This window comes from Rhineura floridana, chromosome 16, assembly GCF_030035675.1.
Source record: "Rhineura floridana isolate rRhiFlo1 chromosome 16, rRhiFlo1.hap2, whole genome shotgun sequence".
Lineage (NCBI taxonomy): Eukaryota > Metazoa > Chordata > Lepidosauria > Squamata > Rhineuridae > Rhineura > Rhineura floridana.
Genome location: NC_084495.1, coordinates 19,670,124 through 19,696,557, shown reverse-complemented (window position 1 = coordinate 19,696,557; position 26,434 = coordinate 19,670,124). Strand labels below are relative to the sequence as shown.

At 43.8% G+C, this 26,434-nt stretch overlaps 1 protein-coding gene across 1 annotated transcript; it reads right to left on the bottom strand.

The window, feature by feature from the left end:
- Nucleotides 1-5,238: 5,238 nt before the first annotated feature.
- On the bottom strand, nucleotides 5,239-23,345 carry LOC133371336 (protein eva-1 homolog C-like). Its single transcript, XM_061598657.1, has 7 exons — nucleotides 23,204-23,345; nucleotides 20,425-20,624; nucleotides 14,218-14,341; nucleotides 13,134-13,286; nucleotides 11,504-11,647; nucleotides 9,960-10,034; nucleotides 5,239-5,751 (listed from the first exon to the last, which is right to left on the bottom strand). Exons 1-7 carry the CDS (start codon nucleotides 23,301-23,303, stop codon nucleotides 5,366-5,368), a joined length of 1,182 nt encoding a protein of 393 aa, XP_061454641.1. The 5' UTR covers nucleotides 23,304-23,345; the 3' UTR covers nucleotides 5,239-5,365.
- Between the last annotated feature and the right edge of the window lie 3,089 nt (nucleotides 23,346-26,434).

The following is a 26,434-nucleotide window of genomic DNA, read 5'->3' as shown; positions in this document are numbered from 1 at the left end:
TTTTTGCAAAGGTACTGGTAGCTTTTGACAGTCAAGGCACAGCTTCGGCCAAACTTTCTCATAACTGCTCCCTGCCATCAGACCTCTTTTTTGTATTTTTTCACCTAAAACTCTCCCAAGCGGCAAGGACTATCAACAGCAGCAGTACCAAACAGGGAAAACCAATGGGATACGGAACCGCTGGGAAGGATGGTGAGGGAATTTGTCCGATCCACTTTTCGAAGCAGACCAACCCGATTTGAAGCTCCTGAACTTGCTGGCAGAGCAGAGCGCAACTCCTGATCGGATCGACACATTTTTATAGAGCAGTTTTGATGGACAAAACTGTGCGCACAAAAATACATAGTTAATACACTTAAAATGTAATATTTTGTGGGAAAGCGCACTGAAAAGCATTGAAAAATGTCTTATCTTGGGGGGACACATACAGTAATGCCTACAATAATGTGAACCATTTAAATGTAAACTTTCCATGTGTTTTTTTTTTAAACCTGCACAAAACAAGACGGAACCGACCTATGATTGACCGCCAGTCACAATGAAATGGGCCACACAGTCCATCTTTAACTGCTGGCAATTGCTGCAGAGGCGTGAATGTACCATTTGCTCAGTACTAGATCAACAGAATGAATGTCAGTGTAACAAAGCAAAACTGTTGACCGGTCCAAATGTGCCCTGAGATCCTCCTCCAGTGTATTTCTCTTAGGTGAATCATCACTGATCCCAGGGGAGGGCTTGGTCTTGTCCTTGAGATACACATGAAAGTTTCCCACCAAGGGCTTCAAACAAGCACTTTCACTTCGAATGGAGATTCATCCCATGAATGTATTTTGACCACACACAAACCTGAGGTGCGAGGAGAACAACTTTTGTTGATTGTTTTTGTAAAGCATCACCGCAATCCGGGGTGAATCTGTAAAGTTTAGTGCCGTATGTGTTCAAGACAAACTGTTGCCTGAATGTGTGGCTAAGAAGAAACGAAATGCCGTTAAACCTTGTATAGTGTCGCACAGGGCTGCTCAGGAAAAAAAAATGGAAAAGGAGGTGAAATGGAGACGTTAGCAGTGGTGGCTAACCCTTTACTTGATTGTCTTATAATGTCGGCGAGACCGCTAGACCCCTGCTGACGAGAGATTTGCACATTGGTTTTTCACCTCAGCAACCTGCCCTCCTCCCTTTTGGATTTTCTTTATAACAAATCATTTTTGGAAAGTCCTCCTAAGAACGTTTACTAGACGGCAAACCCTACAGAATTTAGTGGGGTTCACTTTTCAAGTAAACATGCTTAGGATTGCCCTCTATGATAGAAAATAGTTGTTGATCCTGACACCATGTCCTTTAAAAACAACAATCCCCAAATCCTCATTTTGCTACAGGATGCCTGTGCTTCCCCCACCCAAACACTTTTCTTTAAATAGGTTACATTTAAAAAACATAAAACACCTAGAAAGTAACTTTTTCTTTTTGCAAGCCTGCTTCTCTTGGGAGTCCCTTTTTCTTGCTCTACACCTAAGTGGATTTAGACAAACCTTTTTTCCTGAGGCATTTCTGTACAGCCAAGGTAACCTAAGTCTCCTACCTATACTTTAATCTAGCTATCTCTATATTTGTATTAGCCTGTCTTATCGTGAGCCAGTCACAAGAAAGACGGAAACGGTTTTTTTGACTCTTTTTGTGCATGTCAATGCAAAATTGATTGGGGCTGAATGCGCCCTCTTTTGAATTCACATTCTTGCCACTGTACAGTAACAGGAGATGCATAGAGAGACTTTTTTATATTTCTGAATGTTGTACTTTTTAACTCCTTGCAAGCTTGGTAATACACTATCTAAATGTCTAAAAAAACCTGACTCTAAGTGTGATATGTTATCTCCTTGAAGTAACTGTTGCAAAGGTGATGAGCAGTGGTGGCTGGTGGCTCCAAGTCAGTGGGGCAGTGGAATCCCCTCCATGTTTTAGTCTGAACTTTGAAGGAGCTGTCCAATGTGCTCACACAGCTCCTTGAAAGTTCAGACTAAAACTGGGAGTGGATTCCACTGTCCACTGACATGGAACCACCAGCTGCCGCTGCCCCAGAGGGTGAACTACACTCTGAGCAAAGAGTGAGTAGGAGTCATGCTGGAAGATTTAAGGCACATTGGATGCTTTAACACTGAGGCCCTTTACGGTTCCTTGTACAGTACTCTCTTGCATTCTGTTGTAATTGGACTTGTCCCTGCTTAATTCTAGGGCTGCCATCAGACTGAATGAATTGATTGTATGAGTGAGTCAATTTAACTGATTAAGCAACTGAATTCACCAAGATATGCCTAAGAGTAAAGCAATACTTCTGAAGAAAGCATACTATTGCACACACCCCAATCTACAAGCAGTGCAAGACTTTCAGGGGTTCCTGCACATACCCAGGGTTTGGTTTCCTTGGAATGAAGGTCAATGGAGACTGTGGTGTCTTTATGATATATGGTTTATTTACACATGTATACAACCTGAGCATAAGATGAAGGGGTTCTCAGCATTAACATTCCAACAGATCTTACTTCCCTATTAGGCTTCTAGGAAACTCCTCAAAGCTATGGCTTGGGGTTCAGCATAGAGAACGAGGCAAGCTTCTCTGGCTCTTTCCATCTTTCAGCTTCACCTCAGACTAACTTACACAGACCACCTCCTGGACCCAGGATGGGGGGGGGGAGTAATGGGGAGATCATTCTCCTGCCAGAGTTCCTATAGCAACAGGTTTCCTCTGGACCACATCCTTTGGCATGTAGATCGGCCACTCAGTAGACCCATTAACTCACAGATTGACTTGGCCAGAACTATTAACTTATGAAAGGAACTAGTGTGACCAGTAGAGCAGGTTTCTTGCACTGTTGATCTAAGCTTTCAGATGCAGGATTAAAAGCTTGGAGGATACCCTCAGACATCATCCATACCAACACCACCCAATGCTATAACAATACTTTTTCTTGTTTTTAGACTGTATACACTCTTTTGCATCAGACCCACTTGAAAGCAAAAGGTGGGCATGGAGTGAAGGTTTCCCCAACCCTTTCCCCTAATGCTATTTGCTGAAAATTCTCCTCTTCTACCTCACTCCCCCCCCCGCCTGCTGCTTTTAGTCATATTGGAAAGATATAACTAAAAATAGGGATGAGTGAGAAATTTAGTTTAGTTCAGATTTTAATGTGAACCTACTAATTCACACTTTCTGAAACAATATGCAAACGAAAACACAGCTATGCTTTGAAATTTGCACTTCCCCAAAATTTGTGATGCAGTTCTCCAATCAAAGAATGTGTACAAAATACATATATTGGGGGAAAGTGCACATAAAATGCATATATTAGTGAGAATAAGAGAAAATGCATTATATTAGGGGAAATAGCTTGCAAAAATATGTGTAACAGGCAAAATTGCATACATACACGTATGTTAGGAGATACTAGCATAACATTTGACAGGTTTTCATGAGGACTTGAAAGAAATTCACAAACTAATGCAGAAATGTGGGGAACTCAATTTAAGATTAGAAAAAATTGGAAATGAAACTGACAGATTTGTCCATTTCTACTAAAAAGCAGCTTCAGCAAGGGTGATTTTTAGCAGGAAAATGGGTCAAAGGTAAAGGGTTGAGAAGTTCTTCTCCCCTTCCATCAGCCCTTCTACTTCAAATTACAGCCTCAGTAGGTCCGTTGTGTTCAAGGAAGCAAATCCCAAAAAGGAGTCCTGGAATTATGTGAAGCATAGTTCCACCCCAAAACTCAACCGCTTCAACAGATTAGTAGAAGGGGTGTCAAAACGGCACCTGTGGGCACAATGGTGCCCTTAAGATCTGGTGCTTGCAAAGCCTCTAAGCCCCCTCCCTCACTGGCTCCTGGGTCATGCGATGGTGAGGAGTGGTTATCTTTTTCTCCCTTGAAATGTACATGGAGCTGAAGGAGGAAGTTGGAAGAGCGATGCCCTTTCCCAATTCTTCTTTCAGCTCGATGTGCTTTTCAAGGCTCAGATTAATTTTACTGGATCTGACTTTTCCCAGCTCCCTTGGAAAAGCAACGTATGTGTGTGCATACACCTTTTGTCTCAGAGGGCAATATTGACCCAGGAAGGGAGTGAGGAGAAGAAGTGGCCTGCGAGGGTGGCACCCACCCATTAAATTCCGTACTGATGCATCACTTGTGCAATCTCCCACAGTCATATAGTGACTGTTAGGGATGGAGGGGAAATTTGGTTCAGTTTAAATGTAAAGCCAAATCTTATCAAATGCACTTTCCAAAACGATATGAGAACCAAACCGCAGCCATTCTTTGAAATTCACACTTATTTGAATTTTTCAGTGCAGTTTGCCAACTAAACCATGTTTACAAAAAAGCAAACAGTGGAAAAATGAATACGAGTGAAAACAGCATACAAAAATGCATTATATGATGAGAAATGGCTTGCAAAAATATGTACATTAGTCAAAACCGCTTACAAAAATGTGTTTGTTCGGAGAAATCTGCACTAAAATGCTGAAGAATTTTCACAAGGATTTTTTTTAAAAATCGCAAATTGTTGCAGGAGGGTGGAGAACTGAGTTTAAGACTGGAAACATGAGAAATTGAGAGAACTGAAATGTATTTATTTATTATTAAATTTCTATCCTGCCCTACCTCCCAGAAGGAGCCCAAGACAGACTTTTCCATCCCTAGTGACTGTATGTACAATAAAGGAGGCACAGGCCATCTGAACACCTGAAAATGTCAGTGATTCAAACAATCTGCCAGTGGTCAGGCAAGACTTTGGATCCCTACTCTGCAGAATGAGCAGGTAGGCCCCCAAACGCAGCAAGACTGGCTTACCAAGTTTTGAAGTAAGGGAGTAACACATTGCCATCTAAGGAGGACTCTTCATTCCCCAGTCCCCGCCAGGTAAGTTGAAAGTTTAAAACTATCCAGCTCCTGGGTCAGATGGGGAACCTGTGACCCTCCAGTTGTTGGACCGCAATTCCCATCGGTTCCAGGCAGGATGGCTACTAGGCAGGGATGATGGGAGTTACAATCCAATTTCTGGAGGATGCCACAGGTTTCGCATCCCTGATCTAACGGCTCTTCTGTAACCTCCTCTTGATTGACTTACTTATGTTCCATTTCTCAGAGCTTGGAAAAGTTACTTTTTTGAACTAAAACTCCCATCAGCCCCAGCCAGCATGGCCACTGGATTGGGCTGATGGGAGTTGTAGTTCAAAAAAGTGACTTTTCCAAGCTCTGCCATTTCTAACCCCTTTCCCCCAGAGAGTTGGTAATGGGAGAGGGAGGTAACCAAACCAACCTCACGAACCATTGAGTTGAGTTCACCTGAGCTCTGACTTGCTTTGCATGACGTTTCCCTCTCATTTGGTGGCAGACTTAATTTTGTGGATGGCATACGGACTGGATTCTTTAGGTATCCAGATTTCATCTCCTTCACGGCTCCTCTGGTCGGCCGCTCCTTCCAGGGCTGCAGTCAACTCTGGCCCAAAGATGTTGTTGGCATTGTGGTAGGGGCAGGTGAAGCGGCGGAAGGAGGAGTCGGAGGAGCTGTCGTCGTGGTTCTCTTCGTCATGTTCATCTTGCAACTTGGTCGTCTCCAGCTCCAAGCTGTCGCTCAGTTCTGAGCCTTTGAAGGCCTCCTTTAAGTCTTGCAGGAAGGCCATTTTGGGGGCAAGGAGGAGGAGGAGAAACACCAAGCCCCCCGAGATGCCACACAGAAAATAAAAACCCACCTTCTCAGGAACACCTGCAAAAAGAAAAAGTGGACAGGAAACAAACAAACACATGCATCATCCTCCCCTGTAAAGATAGAGTGCAGAGAGGGAGAGACCAAGAGGGACCAGAAAGGGCATGGCTTGGACTGGCTGAGTGGTGTTCGTTTGCTCCATCACCACCACCGTCCTCAACTACTTAAGCCTACGGCTTGGCTGGAGAAAGGGGGCGCTTCCAGACAACCATTAATTGTGGACAGTGGGTGGTGTTACATGCTAGTCCTGCTCAGAACAGACCTGTTGAAGTTCATGGACATGACTAATTTAGGTCCATTAATATAGTGGGTCTACTCTGAGTAAGACTTAGTTGAATACCACTTTCTATGTTGCTTGTGCATGCACGTTTTTCACAGCACTAGGGCTGGGAAACTTTTGGCCCTCCCGATGTTGCTGAACTACCTCTCCCATCAGCCCCAGCAAGCAGGACCAATAGTCAAGGCTGATGGGAGCTGTAGCCCTACAGAATCTGGAGGGCCCAAAGGTTTCCCACCCCTGGCCTACGCAATGCTGTCCTCGTGCCATTTGCATGCCAATCTGCCAGGTTTTACTTACTGTTATTTTTGCAGAAATGGTAAATCCGGATTAAATTGGCAAAATAAATATAGGACGGTATTTTGAGGAGGAGGATGTTGTGTGGATGCTGAGCAAAATTTGCATGCAGGAGCAGCTCTGAGTCTACAATAAACGGCCATGTGGAGATGACCAGGGAGAGAGTGAATTCAGCTTTGTCCTCCAGGTGGGGTCTACTTGAGACACAGAAGGTCTCCCAAGCACCTTTCAGGTCCAGCAGAATGTCACTGGAGCTATGTTGTTGTTTTCTTTTTAGGGCTTTCCATGCTAGTTGCTTCTTGTTCCCCCACCCCCATTATACTGCACTGGTACGTAAATTGGCAGTGGGTTCATAATTCAGCCAGCTGAGGGTCTCAACTTGTTTCGACAAGGTGCGGGGAGATAAAATCCAATACGTTTGTGGTCCTTACGGCTGTGTGAAGAACTGGCAAAATCTGTGAAAAGCTCTTTGCCCTGCCCCATGACTAGCAGGAGCCAAAGAAATTATACAGAAATCAACAACAACAACAAGAAGTGGAGCCTTCACACAGGATTTTGTTTGGGTTTGTTTTCAACTGCAGAGAATGTACAGCCATATTTTCAATGACCTCGAACCTGAAAGAGACACACCCCAATCTATGTTCCTTGCCGCATGTATTAACCATTCAGATGCCCCCCATGATCCTCAGCTCTGTCGTCTCTTCAAAGGGAAGAGAAGGACATGCCCCCCCCAGGTTCATTCAGACTTTCCTTTTGCAACTCTGCAGCTATGCCTTCAAAAAAGAAGGGGGGAGCCCACCCACAGAAAGACATCCCAAAAGGCCAAATCAAATGTGTGTGCAGTGGAAAATCTGTGATGGCATCATCTCTTTTTATTATTTTTGCTTTAAGCCAGAGGTTCCCAAACTGTGGTCTGTGGGCCTCCAGTGGTCCATGAGCTTCATTCAGGTAGTCCGTGGCATGTCCACATTAAATGTTCATATTGATTGTAATTATATTTCTATTTTTTTCTTTTATTTGTTCTATTGCATTTCCTTGTTACCATTTGAATGCAAATTGCAATACAATAAAACACAACATAAGAAACAGAAGAAGCAATGGAAATACAATTTGAAATCATGCAGCATCTAGCACAGCACATAACAATTGCTAAAACCGGCAGAAAAACCATTCAGTGGTCCACCAAGACCTTCAGTAATTTTGGTCAGTGGGGAAAAACATTTGCAAACCACTAATAGGGTAGCCATAAGTCAGAATCAACTTAACTTTTTAATTTAGCATATGCACATTTTATGCAAACCTTTCGTCCTCTTTCTTGGTGATGCTTTTACTTTTTGCAATAAGTAAGTGCCCACCCTCTTTACGGTAAAGGATGATCTAGCCCAGAGCTTGGAAAAGTTACTTTTTTGAACTACAACTCCCATCAGCCCAATCCAGTGGCCATGCTGGCTCGGGCTGATGGGAGTTGTAGTTCAAAAAAAGTAACTTTTCCAAGCTCTGATCTAGCCACACCTTTGCCACATCATGTCCTTGGTGGCCCTAATTGTCCCAGCCTGTCCCCAGCACCCCACCTCTGCACATTCAGGGAAGTCAGACATACCCCAGATGTGGGCAAAAGTTTCCAGAGAGCTAGTAAATATCATCAGATTTTCTTGGAGCCTGGAAAGCCTTGGCCCAGTATACCAGCCACCTGTAGCAAACAAGGGGATAGGATGTTCTTACTGACAAGGGTTTGGGAGACATGGCCTATCCTGGCCCTCCTAAACTAGCCTGTTGTCTCCGATGCAGCGGTGGGCCCTATCCCATTCAGCACTGTTGAAGTAAGAGTCATCTGCTGGTCTAGTTCACTCCTGTTCATAGAATGGGGAGTGGATGCCATCCCTAAATAAAAGCTGCAGCTGATGATCCAGCTTCCTCTGGGCACCCCACCGACCAATATTGCATCATAACGGAGAGAATCTTTAACTGGCTTCTAGCTGCTGCTTTTGCCACATTTATCTATTTAACAAAACTGATACATCACATGATTGTGAAAAACCATTTCCAAAAACATTAAAATTATCAATAAAAAGCAAGTAATTAAAAACATTTTTTTTGAAAAAAATTTAAAAACATCAGACTAAAAAGAGATTAAAACCCAACAGTATCTCTCTGTGTCTGGAGAGGCTTGCCTAAACAAAAATGTTTTAAGCAGGTCTCAAAAAGAGAACAGGAAAGGCATCTGCCTGATGTCACTAGGCAGGGAGTTCCAAAGTGTAGGTGCTGCCACACTAACAGAATGACTTCTTACTAGTGTGGAATGAGTATTATGGGGCACCTGTAACAGTGCCAGTTCTGCAGATCAATGCAGTCCAGTAGGCATATATGAGGATAGTTCCTCACTGCACGGTTAACACTCAGGATAGCCCCAGCAACATGAGTCACATCTGCACTATATATCTAAAACACTATGATGCCACTTTAACAATCATGGCTTCCCCCAAATAATTCTGGGAACTATAGTTTGTTATGAGTGCTGAGAGCTACAGAGCTACAATTTCCCAGGATGCTTTAACCATCAATTTCTCTTCTCAGGGAACTGAGAATTATGGCTCTGTGAAGCGACTAGAGGTCTCCTAACAATTCTCAGCACCCTTCACAAGCTACAGTTCCTTGGATTCTTTGGGGGAAGCCATGACTGTTTAAAGGGGCATCATAGGGCTTTAAATGCCATCTCATACCACTCAGGAAAAGTGTGAATGAACTTGAGGAATGAGTTTCCCCCTTAACATGAGGAAATTTGCTGGGCCCAATAGGGATCTAGAGAGTCACAAGAACACAGAGATAGGAAATGGGCCCCAATGGATAACATATCCTGTTCAAGGCAGAGCAGGGAACAACCAAGAAAGGTGGCAAGCATGGACCTGGGCAAAATGGCTTACACTGGGATTAAATATTTGGAATATGGGAAACATGGAGGCAAAGCATGATGCCTGTGTCCCTTTAGGAGTGTGAATGCCAGGGGGAGAACCCAGTAAGAATTTTCTGGGTCCTTTGGGGCCAAGTTGTTGGTAAGGAAAGTAACTTCCTGTTGTCCCATGGGATGGGCTCCCTCTGGCTTTCTCTTCTATTCACAAAACAAGCTCTGAAAGGCCTTGGTTCCTTCAGTAGGAAATCTAAGCAACAGGTGGAAGCTGCAACAAAATGTTGCAGTGTAATACCCCACCCCCACCCCGAAAAGACTGCTCTGTTGAAGGTTCCAGCCAATCATTTCTTCCAAGCAGAATGTTCCACTACCACTCATCATTTGTTTTTATTTTCCAGCTGCCACTCAACAATTCGTGGCTATATTTTGTTGTAATTATTGGGTTGTTCAGGGGGTGGTTGCTCTCTTGGTCTTTTTTTGGGGGGGAAAGATATTTTGTGCTTCTGCAAATCTTAGGATTCCCCTGATCATCCTGATACCACCCCCTTATTTCTTAGTGGCCCATTTAGGATTCACTCACCTTGGCATCCACCACCTGAATCTGCTTTTCAAAGGAGAGATTGCCTGCCTGCCTGCCTCAGGTGGAGAAAGCGGGTGGATGGAGGATTCCACCAGAGCATTTTGAATCCAGAGCTTTACCTGTGATTACGGTACAGGCAGAGTATTTACCATGTGTGTAGTCCGAGATTGAGAAGGGGTCTTCCTGGGAGTCGCGGCCCACCTCTTCCAGCAGCTGTCTTGGCACTGAAAAGGGAAGCTTGGTTGGTAGTTTTTCAGAGGGTGAGGGGTGGGGAACAGATGTTTTGCTGCTAACCTTCATAGGACCATTTTGCAGTCGCCGCTGCTTGCACCAGTGAATGCTTCGATATCAGGATGGGCGAGAAATTCGATTCAGTTCCCATTTCAAGGCCATTTCAAGCTGAAATTTTCAGTTTCCGAAACAATATGAGAACTGAAACACAAACCATCCTTCGAAATTCCCACTAACTCGGATTTTGCAATGCAGTTCGTCAACCAGACAAAAATGCATACATTAGGGGAAAGTGTGCGTAAAAGTGAATGCCTGAGTGAAAATAACCTAAGAAAATGCATTATATGATGAGAAAAGGCTTGCAAAGATGTGTGCATTAGTAAAAAATGCCTACAAAAATGTGTTTATTCGGATAAATTTGCACTAAAATGTTGGTCAATTTTCATTAGGGTTTGTTTTTTTTAAAAAAATCACAAATTGCTGCAAAAATGTGGAGAACATTTATAGGCCCCTTCCAACTCTACTATTCAATGATTCTACAAACTGAGTTTAAGATTGGGGGGAAAAGGAACTCAAGAGAACGGAAACTGACAGATCTTTCCATCCCTGACTGGGGTCCAGTAACAGATAATAGTGTGTGTGTGTGTGTGTGTGTGTGTGTGCATGAAACAGACACTCACACCACTGAGAATTTAATAATGCTTTTAAAAAGCATTAACATAACATAACATGGCAGCAGCCAGTGAGACAGACACAATCCCTGTCTGTACTATACTTATATAGAGCAATAGCACGCCACTTTAAACAGACATGGCTTCCCCCTAAGAATGCTGAGAGTTGTTAGAAGACTCCCACACACATACACACAGAGCAACAATTCTCAGAGTGGTGTGACAGTCACACCCTCTTCCCAGAGATCACTGGAAACTGTAGCCCTGTGAGGGGAAGAGGGGTCTCCTAACAAGCAACAAACAAATCAGGATGAAAGCTCAATAAGCAGGTCATCTGGCAACAACCTTAATAGGGAAGCAGAGGATGAAACTATCAGTGGCTGGCTACTAGTCATGATGGCTATATACTACACGCAGGATCAGAGGTGGAGTGTTTCTGAATTCCAGACACTGGGGAATAGGAGTGGGACAGGACCATGGCAGGGAGCCCAGCAGTAGGTGGAACCAGATCTAATGACAGACACCGCACCAATGACAGGATGAGCCAACTCCTTCCAGTTTTGCCCCCATCCTTCTCCCTGCTGAGTTCTACGAGGGCAACACTGAGACTGAGGAGGAGGAAGCTGACAGCCAGGGCCAGCCTTCTAGGTTGATCCTAAGTGTGAAGGCAGGTAGGTGGGGCTGGCTGAGGGCAGACAGAGGTTAGTAGCAGTTTGACCATTCTCCTGCCCTTCCAATGCATATAAGCTGCCAGTTTCCAAATCAAGCACAAATCCAATTCTGTCACTTACCACAAGTGTAGGAGACTCTCAGCTGTTTCTTCACCCTGGGGAAGCAGGGGTCGCCAAAGGTAGCTTTATCAGCAACAATGGTGCAGTTCTCCTTCTTGTGACACCTCTGGGAGACTCTCCTCAAGGCGTCAGGAGCCACACACTCTAAAGCACATGCGCAGCACAGTCAGTTCCAGCTGAGTGGGGGAAGTGCCACAATGGGGAAAAGTGAACCCGGACCTCAGTTCAATCCTGAACTTGCTCAGGGATGGGAAACAGCATCTAGCCAGGGGGGGGGGGCGGATCCTGCTGCAGACCCCCCAGGGAGCCATTTTAACATGTAGGTGGGGCCTCCCACTTGTCAGTCACCTGACATCACAATGACATTAGGTGGCGTCCCCACAAAAACATTGTGTGGGCGTGGCTGAAGCCACATCTACAGAGGGGGATCCTTTGCATCACCACCTTCAATTCAGTTTAAAGAGACACCTGTCCCACACCTGTCAGGTGTAGGCAGTGGAAATTGGTGGCTCCAATGTCAGAGGGGCCATGAATCCGGTTCAGGTTTTAGTCTGAACTGAAAGCACCTTGGACAGCTCCTTGAAAGTTTGGACAAAAATCCAGAGTGAATTCACTGGCATTGGAGCCACCAGTTTCCACTGGGTGCAGGGCAGATAGCCTGGCTTGGCTGAAACAAGCTTATGGACCAAATGGGGAGGTCTGCCCGGCCTAATTTGCCCCACAGGCTGAAGGTTCCACATGGCTCATCTTTGGTAGCAAGTCTGATGCACCTGCTCAAGACCATGTCAGTCCCCGAGTGATCCAAACAGTATGAAAAACAAGCAGTGGTGGTTGAATGAGAGACTGGGCGTTGGAAGGAAAGCCTAAAATGCCTAAAATTGGATCTCCCTCCCATTAGGTATTAAACAGGTGCTGTCTCTGTTGTCTTTTTGGCACTTACTGAAGTTCTTCCTTTTCCCACAAGACTTTTAAGTAGACATCTTTATCCCAGTCTGTATCTTTATAGGATTTGTATTATTGGTAGTAGTAGTAGCTGTAGTAATAGTCCACCCTTCCTCCCAAAAGACGCCCAGGGCAGTAAACAACAAGTGATACAAACACTACAAACACCTTAAAAGCAAAACATCTTAAAAATAATTCCAATTGCCGCCCTGGGCTCCTTCTCGGAGGAAGGGTGGGATAAAAATTAATTAATTAATTAAATAAATAAATACAGATGCAGACAGGGTTAAAGGTATCCTTTTACATATGCAGTTGTTTTTGTTTGTATATGTAGAATTGTTTTCAATTGTTTTAATTGTTGGTGTTTTTTACTGTGATATCACTTTGATATATTTTATGGGAAGCAATTCATAAATGCAATCAGACCAATCAATAAAATTTCTCTGCTCTGCTTAATCCCATAGAGACTACTCAAGTTCCAGAAATTCTTAAGTTTCTCCTGGGAAATTCCGAGCCTCTTACATTTCCTTACATATCTTTGTTGGAACTTGTCCCATTCAGATTCTCGTTTGATTCTCATCCTGTCCCATTCAAAGATTCACACTTGAATGTGAATGAATTTGATTCTGGTCCTGTTCCATTCAGATTCACATTTGATTCACAGATTCACCTACATTTCCCTACATACCTATGTCAGGTCCTGTCCCATTCACAGATTCACACTCTGGCTTCCCCCGCAAAGGCCTCCCATAAACCGCAGAGTAAATGGCTAAGAGGGACTTGTTCCGGCACTGGAGTTTCAGTTTGTCATTTTCACACACAGTCTTGAGTCGGTGATTGGCTGGAAAATAAGGATGGACAAGTCTGTCAATTTTGGTTTCTCTCAGTTTCTCAGTTTTCCAGTTTTCAGTTCCCCACATTTTCATAACAGTTGGCAATTAGAAAAAAGTTCTTATGAAAATTCATCAGCATTTTAGTCAAATTTCTCCTAATATACCCATCTTTGCATGCAATTTTCCCTGTTACAGGCGGGCCCTGCTTATACGGCAGGTTTTGTTCCGGACTGCTGTCGAAAAGCAGAACCCATAGACAATAATGGTGCGTGTCGTGCGAAAATGATGTGAAAATGGCACACGATGAGAAAAACCGCCATAAAAGCGGAACAAACGCCTTAAAGCGGGGACTTTCTGCATTTGCACAACGCCGCATTAGCAGAACGTTGAAAAGCAAAGCACCGTAAAGCGGGGCCCGCCTGCATAATGCACTTTAATGTTGTTTTCGCTGATATATGCAGTGGGGACTGGTGAGGTGTAAAGGAGGGAGCCCAACAGTAGGTGGAGCCAAAGCCAATGACTGTTGTAGCTAGAACCAATGACAGGCAGAGTAAGCTAATTCTAGTCTAATCCTCTTCTTTCACTGAGACTAAGAAGGAGGAAGCTGACAACCAGCAGTAGAACATGGATTGGGTGTAAGTGAGAAGGCAGGCAGGTGGGGGTTGGCTGAAGTTGGTGGGGCAGCACCCTGTTTGCCCTAATGGGCCAGCCTCCACTGAATATATGCACTTTATGCATGTTTTACCACCATATATGCATTTCCACCCACACATTACTTGACTGGAAGACTGCACTGCAGAATTCGGAAAAGTGCTGATTTTGAAGGATGGCCTATGTTGCAGAGGTTTGCCTTTACATGTGAACTCAAACAAATGAGCATGATCAGCCTCTGGCATCAATGAACCCTGGCTTTGTTAATGCCTTGTTGAACTCTCTCACCTGGTCTGCATTTGTAGGACACCACCAAGTACTTGTGTGTCCCTGGGCATGGATCAGGGCCAAACACGTGGCTATGGACAGAGAAATGACACCATCTCTGGTCTTGACACTCATCCATCATTTTCTGTAAGAGAAGAAAAGGTTTTTAAGATCATCACTTCTGCCTAGATCAGGCTTTGCCATCCTGTGCCCTCCAAATGCTTTAGACCACAACTCCCATCAGCCCCAGCCAGCACATGCTAATGGGAGTTGTAGTCCAAAACATCTGGAGGACACAGGTTGGCAAAGGCTGGCCTAGAAGCATAACTAGATGTGTCTTTGAACTAGGGATGGAATGATCTGTCCGTTTTAGTTCTCTGTTTCTAATTTTTTTAACCTTAAATTCAGTTCTCCACATTTCTGCAGTAATCTGTGTTTTTTTTAATTTAAAAATCCTCATGAAAATTCATCAGCATTTTAGTGCAAATTTCTCAAAAAAATACATGCTTATATACCGTTTTGACTAATGTACCCTTTTTTGCAAGCAATTTATCCTAATATAATGCTTGTTTGTATGTTATTTTCACTAATATAGATATATTTTTATAACATTTCTCTTTAATATATGCATTTTTATAAACACTGGTTGGTTGGAGAACTTCATTGCGCATTCGGAAAAGTGCAAATTTTGAAGGATGTGGCTGTGTTTTGGGTCTCATATTGTTTTGGAAAATGTGAATTTGGTAGATTGGTCTGCAAAGGCAAACTGAATCAAATTTCTTGTCCATCCCCACTTTGAACCAGGACTTGCAGGGTTATCACAGTGCCTAAAATGCCATGGAGGAGATCTTCATGGCCAAAGTAGATATTATGAAGGAGACCTGTCTAATTAGGAACTCCAAATGGTTTGTTTACAGATTACAGCAATGCATGGCTGCTTTGAAGATTAAAGAAGCGGCCTTCTCTGAGATAGAATATTAACTATAACTGCTTTTAATTTTTAATTAATTTATTTTTTAGGGAAGGGTGAGTGTGGGAGAAACAAGTATACCAGCTACTGTGGACCTGGGGTGATTCATGGCCAAACAGAAAATATTGCATTAGGTTGTGTGAAAGGCAGAAATGAAAAATGTCATGTCAGAATAAAGAAAAAAACTCCCTAAAAAAGAAACTATCACTTTTTTTATATTGTCCCTAACAATAAATAAGGTTGTGCTGTACCACAAGTTCTATAATTCCTGTACAAAATAAACGCCTCCTTTCTATAAATGCATTGCCTCTTCCTCTCCTGTCTTCTACTCTGATTATGCCAGTTAATTCCATCATGCCAAGGATGGACCTGTGGTAGTGTAGACGTTGTTAGGCTTCATCTCCCATCATCTCTCATCACTGATCATGCTGGCAGGGGCTGATGGGAATCCAACAACATCTGCACGACCACAGGTCTCTTAACCCTGATGTATATCATACCTCATACTGTTAAGAGCCGATCATACCAGGTAGAAAGATTACAGTTCTTTGTTTGTTGATCTGCTGTCTATCCGTTGATCTGTATTTTTTTAAAAATACAAATAGCATCTGGCTTTTGTGTGTGTGGGCGGAGAGCTGATGATTATTAGGATTGCAACAGATGGAGAGAGGGAGTTTAACCATTTGTCCCCTTCTCATCCAAGAAAAGCTGCACCATTGGCACAAATGGAGGATTCTTTCCCAATACAAATAATGACTTCAGAGGATGGGATTTCCTCAGGACAGAAGCAAGGGAGGATAGGGTTAAACCTCCTCTCCCTGCATGATGCATCCTGATAATGATCAGACCTCATCCTCTCAGATGTTATTTGCAATGTAAATTAAATGCAAAGTTGCTTTCAATGTCATATTTGATTGGCCCTTAGACGTGGAAAAAGGCATGGGACAGGAGAGTTACACATCCTCTCGCAGAGTGCCATTTCCCAGCCTTTAAAGCATCCGCATGGGGGATCCTAATATACTGATAAAAGTCCCACCACAGCAGCCATGTGCAAGTCTTCAACTAAGCACTAGATGGAGTGATGTGCTTTTTGAAGGCCATCCAGCTGCTCATTATATCTCCCCTCTCATAACTCTAGAACCTGTGGACATCCAATGAAGCTGAATGTTGGAGGATTCAGGGCAGACAAAAGGAAGTTCTTCTTCATGTAGCGAATAGTTAAACTATGGAATTTGCTCCCACAAGAGGCAGTGATGGCCACCAACTTGGATGGCTTTAAAAGAGGATTAGACAAATTCATGGAGCATAAGGCTACTAGATATGATGGCTGTGCAGCTCAGAGACAGTATGCCTCCGAACACCAGTTGCTGGTAGCTGCAGGAGGGGACAGTGCTTTTACACTTAGGTCCTGCTTGCAGGCTTCCCAAAGGCAACTGGTTGGCCACTGTGAGAACAGGATGTTGTACTAGATGGGCCATTGGGCTGATCCAGCAGGGCTCTGCACAACTCATGGTCCACCAGTCCAAATAGCCAGTGGTGCTATCAGGGCAGGATTTGGGGGCAGAAATCCAGAGGTCTCATCAGAGCAAATTCTGGCATAGCACATTTTGAAGTAAGTGAAATAATACACATTATCACCTGGAGAGTCCCCTTCCCTGTAAGACCATTACTGTGAACGTCTCTGCAACCTACCTACAAACCCCTCCCTAGGAATCTCTTCTAGCCAATCGTAAGAACATAATAAGAACCCTTCTGGATCAGGCCAAAGGCGCATCTAGTCTGGCATCTTGTTCTCCCAGTGGCCATCTGGATGCCTATGGGAAGCCTGAAAGCAGGACATGAGCACAACCGCCCTCTCCCCACTTGTGATTTCCAGCAACTGGAATTCAGAGGTCTCCAGACTCTCACACTGAAGGTAGTACATAGCCAGCACAGTTAGTAGCCATCCGTAGCCTTATCCTCTTGTCCCGTGTACTGAAATACTTCATCCCATCCTCTACATTTTTGGTGTTTTCTCACGCATTCCAGCAACTGCTGTAACATCCACATTACTGCTGCTACTTGGGGCCATTTCACGGGAAAACCCCACTGAGAACTCACTTTTGTGTTCTGCGACAATTTATTTATTTATTAATTAAACTTGTATACCGCCCCATAGCCGAAGCTCTCTGAGCAGTTTACAATAACTAAAAACAAATACAATTTAAAATACATCTTTTAAAAAACAATTTAAAACACAATTTAAAAATTTAAAACAAATATAGAACACATGGACTGAATGAGGGCTAATAAACTGAGGCTCAATCCAGACAAGACTGAGATGCTGCTAGTGGGTGGTTCTTCTGACCGGATGGTGGGTGTTCAATCTGTCCTGGATGGGGTTGCACTCCCCCTGAAGGAGCAGGTTCGTAGCTTGGGGGTTCTCCTAGAACCGTCTCTGTCACTTGAGGCTCAGGTAGCCTCGGTGGCACGGAGTGCCTTCTACCAACTTCGGTTGGTGGCCCAACTATGTCCCTATCTGGACAGGGATAACCTGGCTTCAGTTGTCCATGCTCTGGTAACCTCCAAATTAGATTACTGCAATGCATTCTACGTGGGGCAGCCTTTGAAGATGGTTCAGAAACTTCAGCTTCTGCAAAATGCAGCGGCCAGATTGGTAACATGGACCAGACAGTCCGAACATATAAAACCGATTCTGGCCCGCTTGCATTGGCTGCCTGTATGTTTCCGAGCTCAATTCAAGGTGCTGGTTTTGACCTATAAAGCTTTACACGGCTTGGGACCACAATACCTGATGGAACACCTCTCCCAATACGAACCCACCCGTACACTACGGTCAAGATCAAAGGCCCTCCTCCGGGTGCCTACTCCAAGGGAAGCTCGGAGGGTGGCAACAAGGGAGACGGCCTTCTCAGTGGTGGCCCCCAAATTATGGAATGATCACCTTGACAAGGTGCGCCTGGCGCCAACACTTATCTTTTTGGTGCCAGGTCAAGACTTTCCTCTTCTCCCAGGCATTTTAGCATGTGTTTTAAATTGTTTTTATATTGTTTTAAATTTTAAAATTGTGTTTTAAATTGTTTTTAAAATATGTGTTTTAAATTGTATATATGTTGTAATGTTTTTGATTGCTGTAAACTGCCCAGAGAGCTTCGGCTATGGGGCGGTATACAAGTGCAATAAATAAATAAATAAATAAATAAATAAGAAGAGTACAGTGCAATCTGTGCGCTACTATCGCACGTGATCTCGTGGGCGTGCAATGATGGGAAGACACAATGAGCTATGCAAAGAAGGGATTTTCTGGCAATAACAACATGAGTCAGATCCTGATGGCAGGTTCAGAATTATTGGCTAACAGTCTAACAAGTCTAGGAGTCCCCCCACCCTCACAATTTGCAATTGTGCAAATGAGGAGTTGCCTGACCCAGGTGGTCTTAACTTTAACCTTGGATGAACACGGCTATTTCTATCCTTTGGCACCTCCTTGCAAACTAGGCTGGCTGGTTTGTTTACTGAGCAAACAGTGCTAGTTTTCCTTCGATGGATCTTCTTGTGCCCTCTGCAATCAGTATGCTGTAAATAAGTGGAAGAATCCTTCAATTTCACTTTCCACATCAGTTTGCTTTAAAAAAATGTCCTCACAAATATTCATCAGTATTTTAAGGGATATTTCTCTTTATATTCACATTTTTGTGTGAAATTTGGCCCAATATACACATTTTTGCTATCAATTTCCCTTAATATAACACATGTAGGATGTTACTTTTAGTAAAACATGCATTTTTATGACCATTTGCGCATTTAGTCCAAGATCTAGCCTCTGATTGCCTCTGAAAGCTCTTCAAGGTCTCCCACAAAGGTGTTTCCTGATCACTTTGCCTGGAGATACTAGGGATTTCACCTGGGTCCCTTCTGTAGGGAAAGCCTTTCACTATGCCTCTGTCCACCAGTGGCTGGGAATCATAAGCGGGGAGAGTGCCATTGCACTCAGATTCTGCTTGTGGGCTTATCATAGACATGGTTGGTAGAGGCTGAGTTATGCCATAACTACTTAGAAGTGGCTCAGGGCCAGCCTAAGATGGAGACAGTGGCCACATGGCTCCACCCCAAGTCAAGGGCCATAGCACCCACAGCACCCAAAGCTGCTAATGGCATTCTGACTCCTGAGACAGGAAATCTCACAAGCACCTCTCCCCCACTCCCTGACAGTAAAAACTACAGGAATAATAATAAATGAAGCGGCTATCAATTTGCTACCTTTACATAAAAAGCAAAGGTGGTCAAACTCGCCCATTAGGGGGGAAAAAACCCTCCAGTGTCCAACTGAAAAGTCACAAAAAAGTTTTTACGTTCTCCATAGCTCTTCATCAGGCAAGATATTATGCAAGGGGGAGGGGATAGGATGAGGAACTAAAATAGGTGAGGAACCTTTTTGGCCCAGTGGGCCAGATCTTTAACCCTGACACCTTGCAGGCTAACTTCGACAAGACCTTCACCTGTCAATCATCTGATGTCATCATGATGTCACATGACAGATAGCCAAGCAGTTCGGCCTACCTGTCAAAGTTGTCCTATGGGGGCTAGGCAGCATCCAGCAGGATTGAACTCTTCATTCATCAACTGAAGAGCAGGGGGTTCAATCCTGCTCTTTTCAGGGGTCACATTTCCCATAAAGCAGCCCCCAATAGGATTGAATCCTGCCCATCATTCAGTGATGTTAGCTGATTGACAGGCAGGTGCAGTTTGGTGAAAGTGGCCCCATGGGCCAAACTGGACCTCCTGGTGGGCCAAGACTGGCCCGTGGGCCTAAGGTTCCTCACCCCTGAATTAAAAAGTAGAAAAATTAGGTTGGATGTTGTAACCATGAGGTCAGTTTTTAGAATCAGTTCCAAGATGCCCTATTGTTAAGCTATTATTATTATTATTATTATTATTATTATGCTTACTACAACATTTTTCTCTCAAAGTAACTTTCATTTTTTAAAGCATACAATACCAAATTTAAAATATAGCAAAAGATAAAAGAACATTATTAACTAAAAGAGTTCATCCTGTAATAACATAAAATAACCTATCCCACAATAAAAAGGACACATTCTGCAGCTCCTTGATTTAAAAAAAACCTTTGCACGTTTCCATTTTTTAAAATGGCATATGATTTCCTAGCTGCTCTGGCAAGCAATGCCCCAGTTCTCTATTAATAATTCTATCAACGGTATCTTGTGGTGTTTTATCTGAATTGTAGGGCCTCTTACCTGGCGGGCTGTGGCAGACACACAATTCATGTTTTCCAATGAGAGGTCTTGTGTGGTTGGGCAGAGGTTTTGACTGGGCACCCGACGTCCATAGAATGCAGAAAGGACACTGATGGACGTCTTGTGGGGGCAAATAATTGTCATCTGCTCCCCATCACAGGCATGGGCAGTGTGGTTTTTCAAAATCTTCTGTAAGTAGCCTGGAAAAAGCAAAGAAAAGGGGGTTTGGGAGTCTCTGTGAAGACAATAATATTAAATACAGATTTGCCAATCGCCTATCAGTTACACATCTACAATGAGATGTTCACTAATATGCAAAAGACCTTGCTGTTTAAGAACATACCTATACCCAACATATATTTCTATCAAACTTTAAAAAGCAGGGAAATTGGACAGCTATAGTGAATGCACCAGCGGAGCAGGAGACCTGACCTTCTGTCTGAGATATTGTACTGCCCTACATATTTGTCAAACTGCAAACACCATTTGGCTTGGTCTTTCATAGTCCAATGCACTTCCTATGTAGTTTGGAAGAATTTGGTAACATATGCCTCTGAGCATTTGGTAGCATATGCCTCTGAGTGGGCAGGGCAGGAGGAAGAAGGAAGAGGGGAGAGGAGGAAGAAGGGAAGAGGAAGGGAGAGGAAAGGGAAAGGAGGGAAAAGGAGGTCTGGTTATTGGCATGCTTATTGAGTTCAATGAGATTTACTCCTGTGCAATCATGCTTAGGATAGGTAAAACTGACCATGGAGGAGGAGGACAGGGAGGGGAAAGGAGAGGGAAAGAGGAAGGAAGGGGAGAGGGGAGCGGAAGGAGGGAAAGGGGAAGGAGGGGATTGGAAGGGGGCAAAGAAGGGGAAGGGAAGGGGCAAAAGGGAGGTGATGGGAGAGAGGAGGAAGGGAGGGCAGGTTTGATCATTTGTATGCTTTTTGAGTTCAGTAGGGTTTACTCCTGTGCAATCCTGCTTAGGCTATGTGAAACTGACCTGGGGGAGGGATAGGGAGGAGAAGAGGAGGGCAGGAAAGGGAGGGAGAGGGAGGAAGGGGGAGGGAGAGGGAGGAATGGGGAGGGAAGGAGATTGGGTGGGTGGGCACTGGGCAGAGGGGAAGCCCCTTTCCTTTCCAAAAGGAAACCTTTGTGAACAGTATCATTGTTTTTCAGGGTTTCCCCCACCTTTTTGTTCTACAGCAGGCACATGTAGTCTCCCACCCAAATTTAAACCAAAGCTGACCCAGGCCACATCCACACCAGACATTTATTTCACTTTAGACAGTCATGGCTTCTTCCAAAGAATCCTGGGAAGTGTAGTTAGTGAAGGGTGCTGAGAGTTGCTAGGAGAGGTCCTGTTCCCCTCACAGAGCTTCAATCAGAGCAGCTGACTATTAAACCACTCTGGCCACTGGAGCTCTGTCAGGGAAACAGGAGTCTCCTCTCAGCACCCTTCACAAATTACACTTCTCAGGATTCTCTGGGGGAAACCATGACTGTCTAAAGTGAAATAAATGTCTGGCATGGGTGTGGCCCCTTGATTAGGCAAGCTAAGCAGCTGTGAGTCTGGCTTTTAGAACACTGACAATTGGTTCTTACTGAGCATGCCTGGGCTTATCATTGGCTCCAATGCTAAATTTCTTAAATTAATTAAAAATCAGCTAGGCATTTTTTTAACTTTTAAACTGCAGAAGGTGAAGGTCAGTAACAGGATTACAGGTACTCTGTGAACATGGCTGATTTTTAATTAATTTCAACAAATTATGAGAACTCTGACAGAAAAAAGTCCAATGGGGTCTGTTTCTCTCTCTCTCTCTCTCTCTCTCTCTGTCTTTATACTTTGAATTCTCGATTCTTTGTGACTGTAGTTCTCCAATCAAACAAATTTTGTAAAAATGTATATATTAGAGGAAAGTGTGTATAAAAATAGTAGTGAATGTAACATATAAAATGCATTATCTTCTGAGAAATTGCTTGCAAAAATGTGTACATTAGTGAAAATTGCCAACAAAAATGTGTTTATTTAGAGAAATTCCCACTAACATGCTGAAGAAATGTCATGAGGATATTTTAATTAAAAAAAAAAAAGCAAATTGCTGCTGAAACTTGGAGAACTGAATTTAAGATTGGAAAAATTAGAAACTGAGAGAACAGTGTTGGCAGATCCTTCCATCCCTCATGTCCATCAATCTTCACACTGCTGCCCTTCCTGAAATCTTTTTGTTTCTCCAGAGCCTCTGGTGCCATCATCAAAAATGTGATGGATTCTGGTTCTTTTTAGTTTTCCAAAACTCTTCATCAGGCAAGATGCTTCACAAGGTGTGGGGAAGGCAGCGGGTTGGACAAGGAATTAAAATGGGTAGGGAACTCTCTTGGCCCAGTGGGAGCAAACTATCTCAGAAGGTGGTGGGGTCTGCTTTGGGAGAAGTTAATAGCCAACAGAGGCTGTGCAGTCAGTTATCAGGGGAGCCGTAGTAGTAGATTTCCTGCATCGACAAGGAGGAGGCTGGACTAGATGTCCTTTGAGATCCCCTGCAACTTTATGATTCAATAAGCCATTGATCAAAAAGAAAAGAAAAGAAAAAGTCTCTTCGGTCCCCATTCTCACCTTCCCCTTGCTTTGCTCCCGCATCTATCTCTCTGAATGGAAAGACAGAGATCTTGGGTGTATAATTAGTGGAAGTCGCCTTCCTTCCACAGCCTCCGCCTGTTAGGAGACAGCAGCTACAACAGGTTGGATGCTGAAGAAGAACCTCCCTCATCCCAAGTTTAGCTCATCTCACAAACTCACCTGAAAACTCAGGAGCTGCCTTCAGCAAAGCTGAAGAACAGAAGAAGGCCAGTACTGCTCCAAACACCCGGAGCCAACTCATCCGCCGAAATCCAGGCATCGCATCGTACACACAGTCCTGGTTTTCCTGTCGTTGCCTGCCCCAGTGCCACTCTAACCCCAGACGCATTGGTATCTCTCACTTGTTTCTGCTGCTGGAGCTCACATGCTCCTATTGTCCATTAACAATGAGCTGGTTCTTAGCATTGCCGGCAGCGTGTGTGTGCGCGCGTGCATTTTCCTAGTTAACCAAAAGAGGCCCAGTAAGTCCAATCAGTGTTGACCTTAGACTTCATCATGCCTCAAATGAAAGATCCAAATGACTCCCATCCAAACAGTTCAGTGTACATTTTAGGAGGTCCTGGGCAAACCTCTGGAAGGGCCAAGGTCTTGCCTGCTCTCTCCCTCAGTGCCATACTTTCCACCCCTCTCTACCACCCCAGTTTCTCTCCCCTTGTTGCCATGGTTTCTTCCTCTCCTCCACCCCTGAAGTGCCTGCCTGCTTGGTGTCCACACTCTCCTCTGGGGCTGTGATCACCGGCCGGGCCCATTGCCAATTTGAAAACTGAGTTGAGAGGAACTTCAAAATGGCAGCTGTCATGAACCACAGTTCCCTTACCGCTTCCTCTCAGCCCCATTTTCAAAATGGCTGCCATCCGCCTTGGCTGCACTAGGGGTGGGCAAATCTGTTCGTTTTGGTTTCTCTGAGTTTATTTTTCACATCAGTTCTGCACATTTCCAGATCAGTTTTTGTTTTATTTTTAAAAAGTCCTTATGAAAATTCATCAGCATTTCAGTGTCTTTTCTTGTAATATACACGTTTGTATGCAATTTTGCATAATGTACATATTATTGCAAGCCATCTCCCCTAATATAATGCATTTTGTATGTTATTTTATCTAATATATGAATTTTATGCACACTTTTCCCTAGTGTACACATTTTTGTACACATTATTTCGCTGGAGAACATCATCACAAAATTCACAGTTCTGCAGTTTTTAAAGATAACTATGTTTTGGTTCATGTATTGTTTCAGGAAGTGCAAATCACATCCATTCACATTAAAATGCAGACCAAACTGAATTCACCCCCCATCCCAAAGCCAGCTGCTGCTGACATCTTTGCAAAGCACCACTTAGAGTCGTGTGGATGGATTTTTAAAGTGCATTTTTTCCCTTTTGTGTTTTAAAATCTAAGCAACAATTTTGCCAAGTGGCCGAGACGGTTCAGTCCAGGCTGGGGCTGGAAGCAGAGAGCCAGGCTGTGTCTCTCCCCATCCCCCCAAAGGGGGCTATGGGGCTCTTGGACTTGAACCCCAAAGTCTGCACTGGCTGGGGCGGATGGGAGTCATATCCCAAAACATCAGGAGGGCACCAGGTTAGGGAAGGCTGGGTTAAACTCTCAGCAACACATAAATAAGTTGGGTTGAATGCCACCACAGCCAAAGAGATTGTCTCATCCACAACTGCCCACAGAAGATGTTGGTTTTGAAATCTGAGGTCAGCAAGGACAAAAAGACCAGACACAGAGGGACACCAGTGGAGGTCTTGAAACTGAACGGTGAAAGGCGGCTATTTATGGCTGAACGCAACATAGTGGACAAACATCAGCTGGGCTCTTCTCATGGCTTGCTCTAAAGAAAGGCAGCACAATTTCATCCGGCTTCTTTGCTTTGTTAAATTGTTTAGGGAGGAAAACATTCAGCCTCTAAAATCAGGGGAAAGATTTGGCTGTAGTTAGGAGTAGTTGTGTGTTGCTGTTATTGGATGAAGAATAAAAAATGTTTAGTCACGGGACCTGCAAGAAAATACTGCACTGGAGTAGGAGTGGAAGGATCTGTCAATTGCAGCTCTCCCTGATTCTCATTTTTTTCCAGTCAGAAATTCTGTTCTCACATTTCTACAGCCATCTGCAATTTTTAAAGTAAAAAATCCTCATGAAAATTCTTCAGCATTTCAGAGCAAATTTACCCTAATAAATATATTTTTGCATGCAGTTTTGACTAATGTATACACTTTTTGCAAGCAATTTCTCCTGATATAATACAGTTTTGTATGTTATTTTATCTAATGTATTCACATTGTTCATTCACACTTTCCCCTAATCTATGCGTTTTTGTAAGCATTGTTCGGTTGGGGAACTGCATCGCAAAATTTGTGTAAGTGAAAATTGTGAAGGATGACTGTGTTTTGCTTCTGATATTGTTTCAGAAGGTGCAAATTTGAGAGATTTGACTCTAAATGCAAACTGAATCAACCCCCCCCCCAGCCCTATTGTGGAAAGATCCATTTCAGGGTTCTAGCCAGCCACTTATTTACTTTTCAGGATATTCCATTGCGTTCTCCTCTTCCCCCCTCATTTTCTACTACTTGCGCGCCCAACACTCAACATTCTGTGGACACTGAGCATGCTCAGTCTTCATTGGGCTGTTTGGTGGGGGTGGTGGGGGTTGCGCCTGAGGTATTTTCAATAAAGGGTCATGATTATTCCTACAAACGTGGAAGTTCTCTGGAGCATGCTGATACCTCCTTCTTGCTGGTGTTTCAGCGACTGTTTTGGCATTCACACTATTGGCATTCACTAGCTGAGTTCTGTATTAATATCTACAAGTGGGACCTTCAACAAAATGTTGCAAAGTGCAGGTATCTTGTTCAGATTTCCAGACAAACGAGCGAGCCCATTCTCACACACCCCCAGTTTTCTGTTCTTCACTCCACAGACTGTCAGCATGTAAGCAACAGGCATGGACCACAGTATCCTCAGACACCCCCCCAGTTGCCTGCCAAGGTCCCCCACCCCTCAAAAAATGTTATTTTTTTTAATTGATAGGGGTTGCCTTTTTGTTGTTTGGTTTGGGAGGTTGCTTCCTTTGGAGGTGTGGCTGCCTTTTTGTGTGTGCGTTATTTGTTTGATGAAAGGGTATTTGTTCCCCTGTATGATTTTTGGGGGGGGGGGTCTGAGCATTGACAGTTTTTCTTCTCTGAAGAGCATATTTCGTGGGGACCATGGCAGTTTCTTAGGCTGTGTACATAACATACATTTAAAGCATATTTATAGCTTCTGCCAAAGAATCTTGGGAATTGTAGTTTGCTTTTCACAGAGTTACTATGCCCAACACCCTTAACAGTTCCCAGGATTCTTTGGGGAGGTCACACACTTTAAATGTATGGGGTGAATGCAGTTGTAGATT

Bases quoted from the DNA above. Each gene is read 5' to 3' on its own strand.
- LOC133371336 (XM_061598657.1), bottom strand. From the start codon at position 23,303: ATGCCTGGATTTCGGCGGATGAGTTGGCTCCGGGTGTTTGGAGCAGTA. The intron at 10,035-11,503 runs GTAAGTGACAGA...TTCCCTTTTCAG, and splicing joins GAGAGTCTCCTACACTTGTG to TGCCAAGACAGCTGCTGGAA. The intron at 5,752-9,959 runs GTAAATACTCTG...TTCTTTTTGCAG, and splicing joins AATCTCGGACTACACACATG to GTGTTCCTGAGAAGGTGGGT.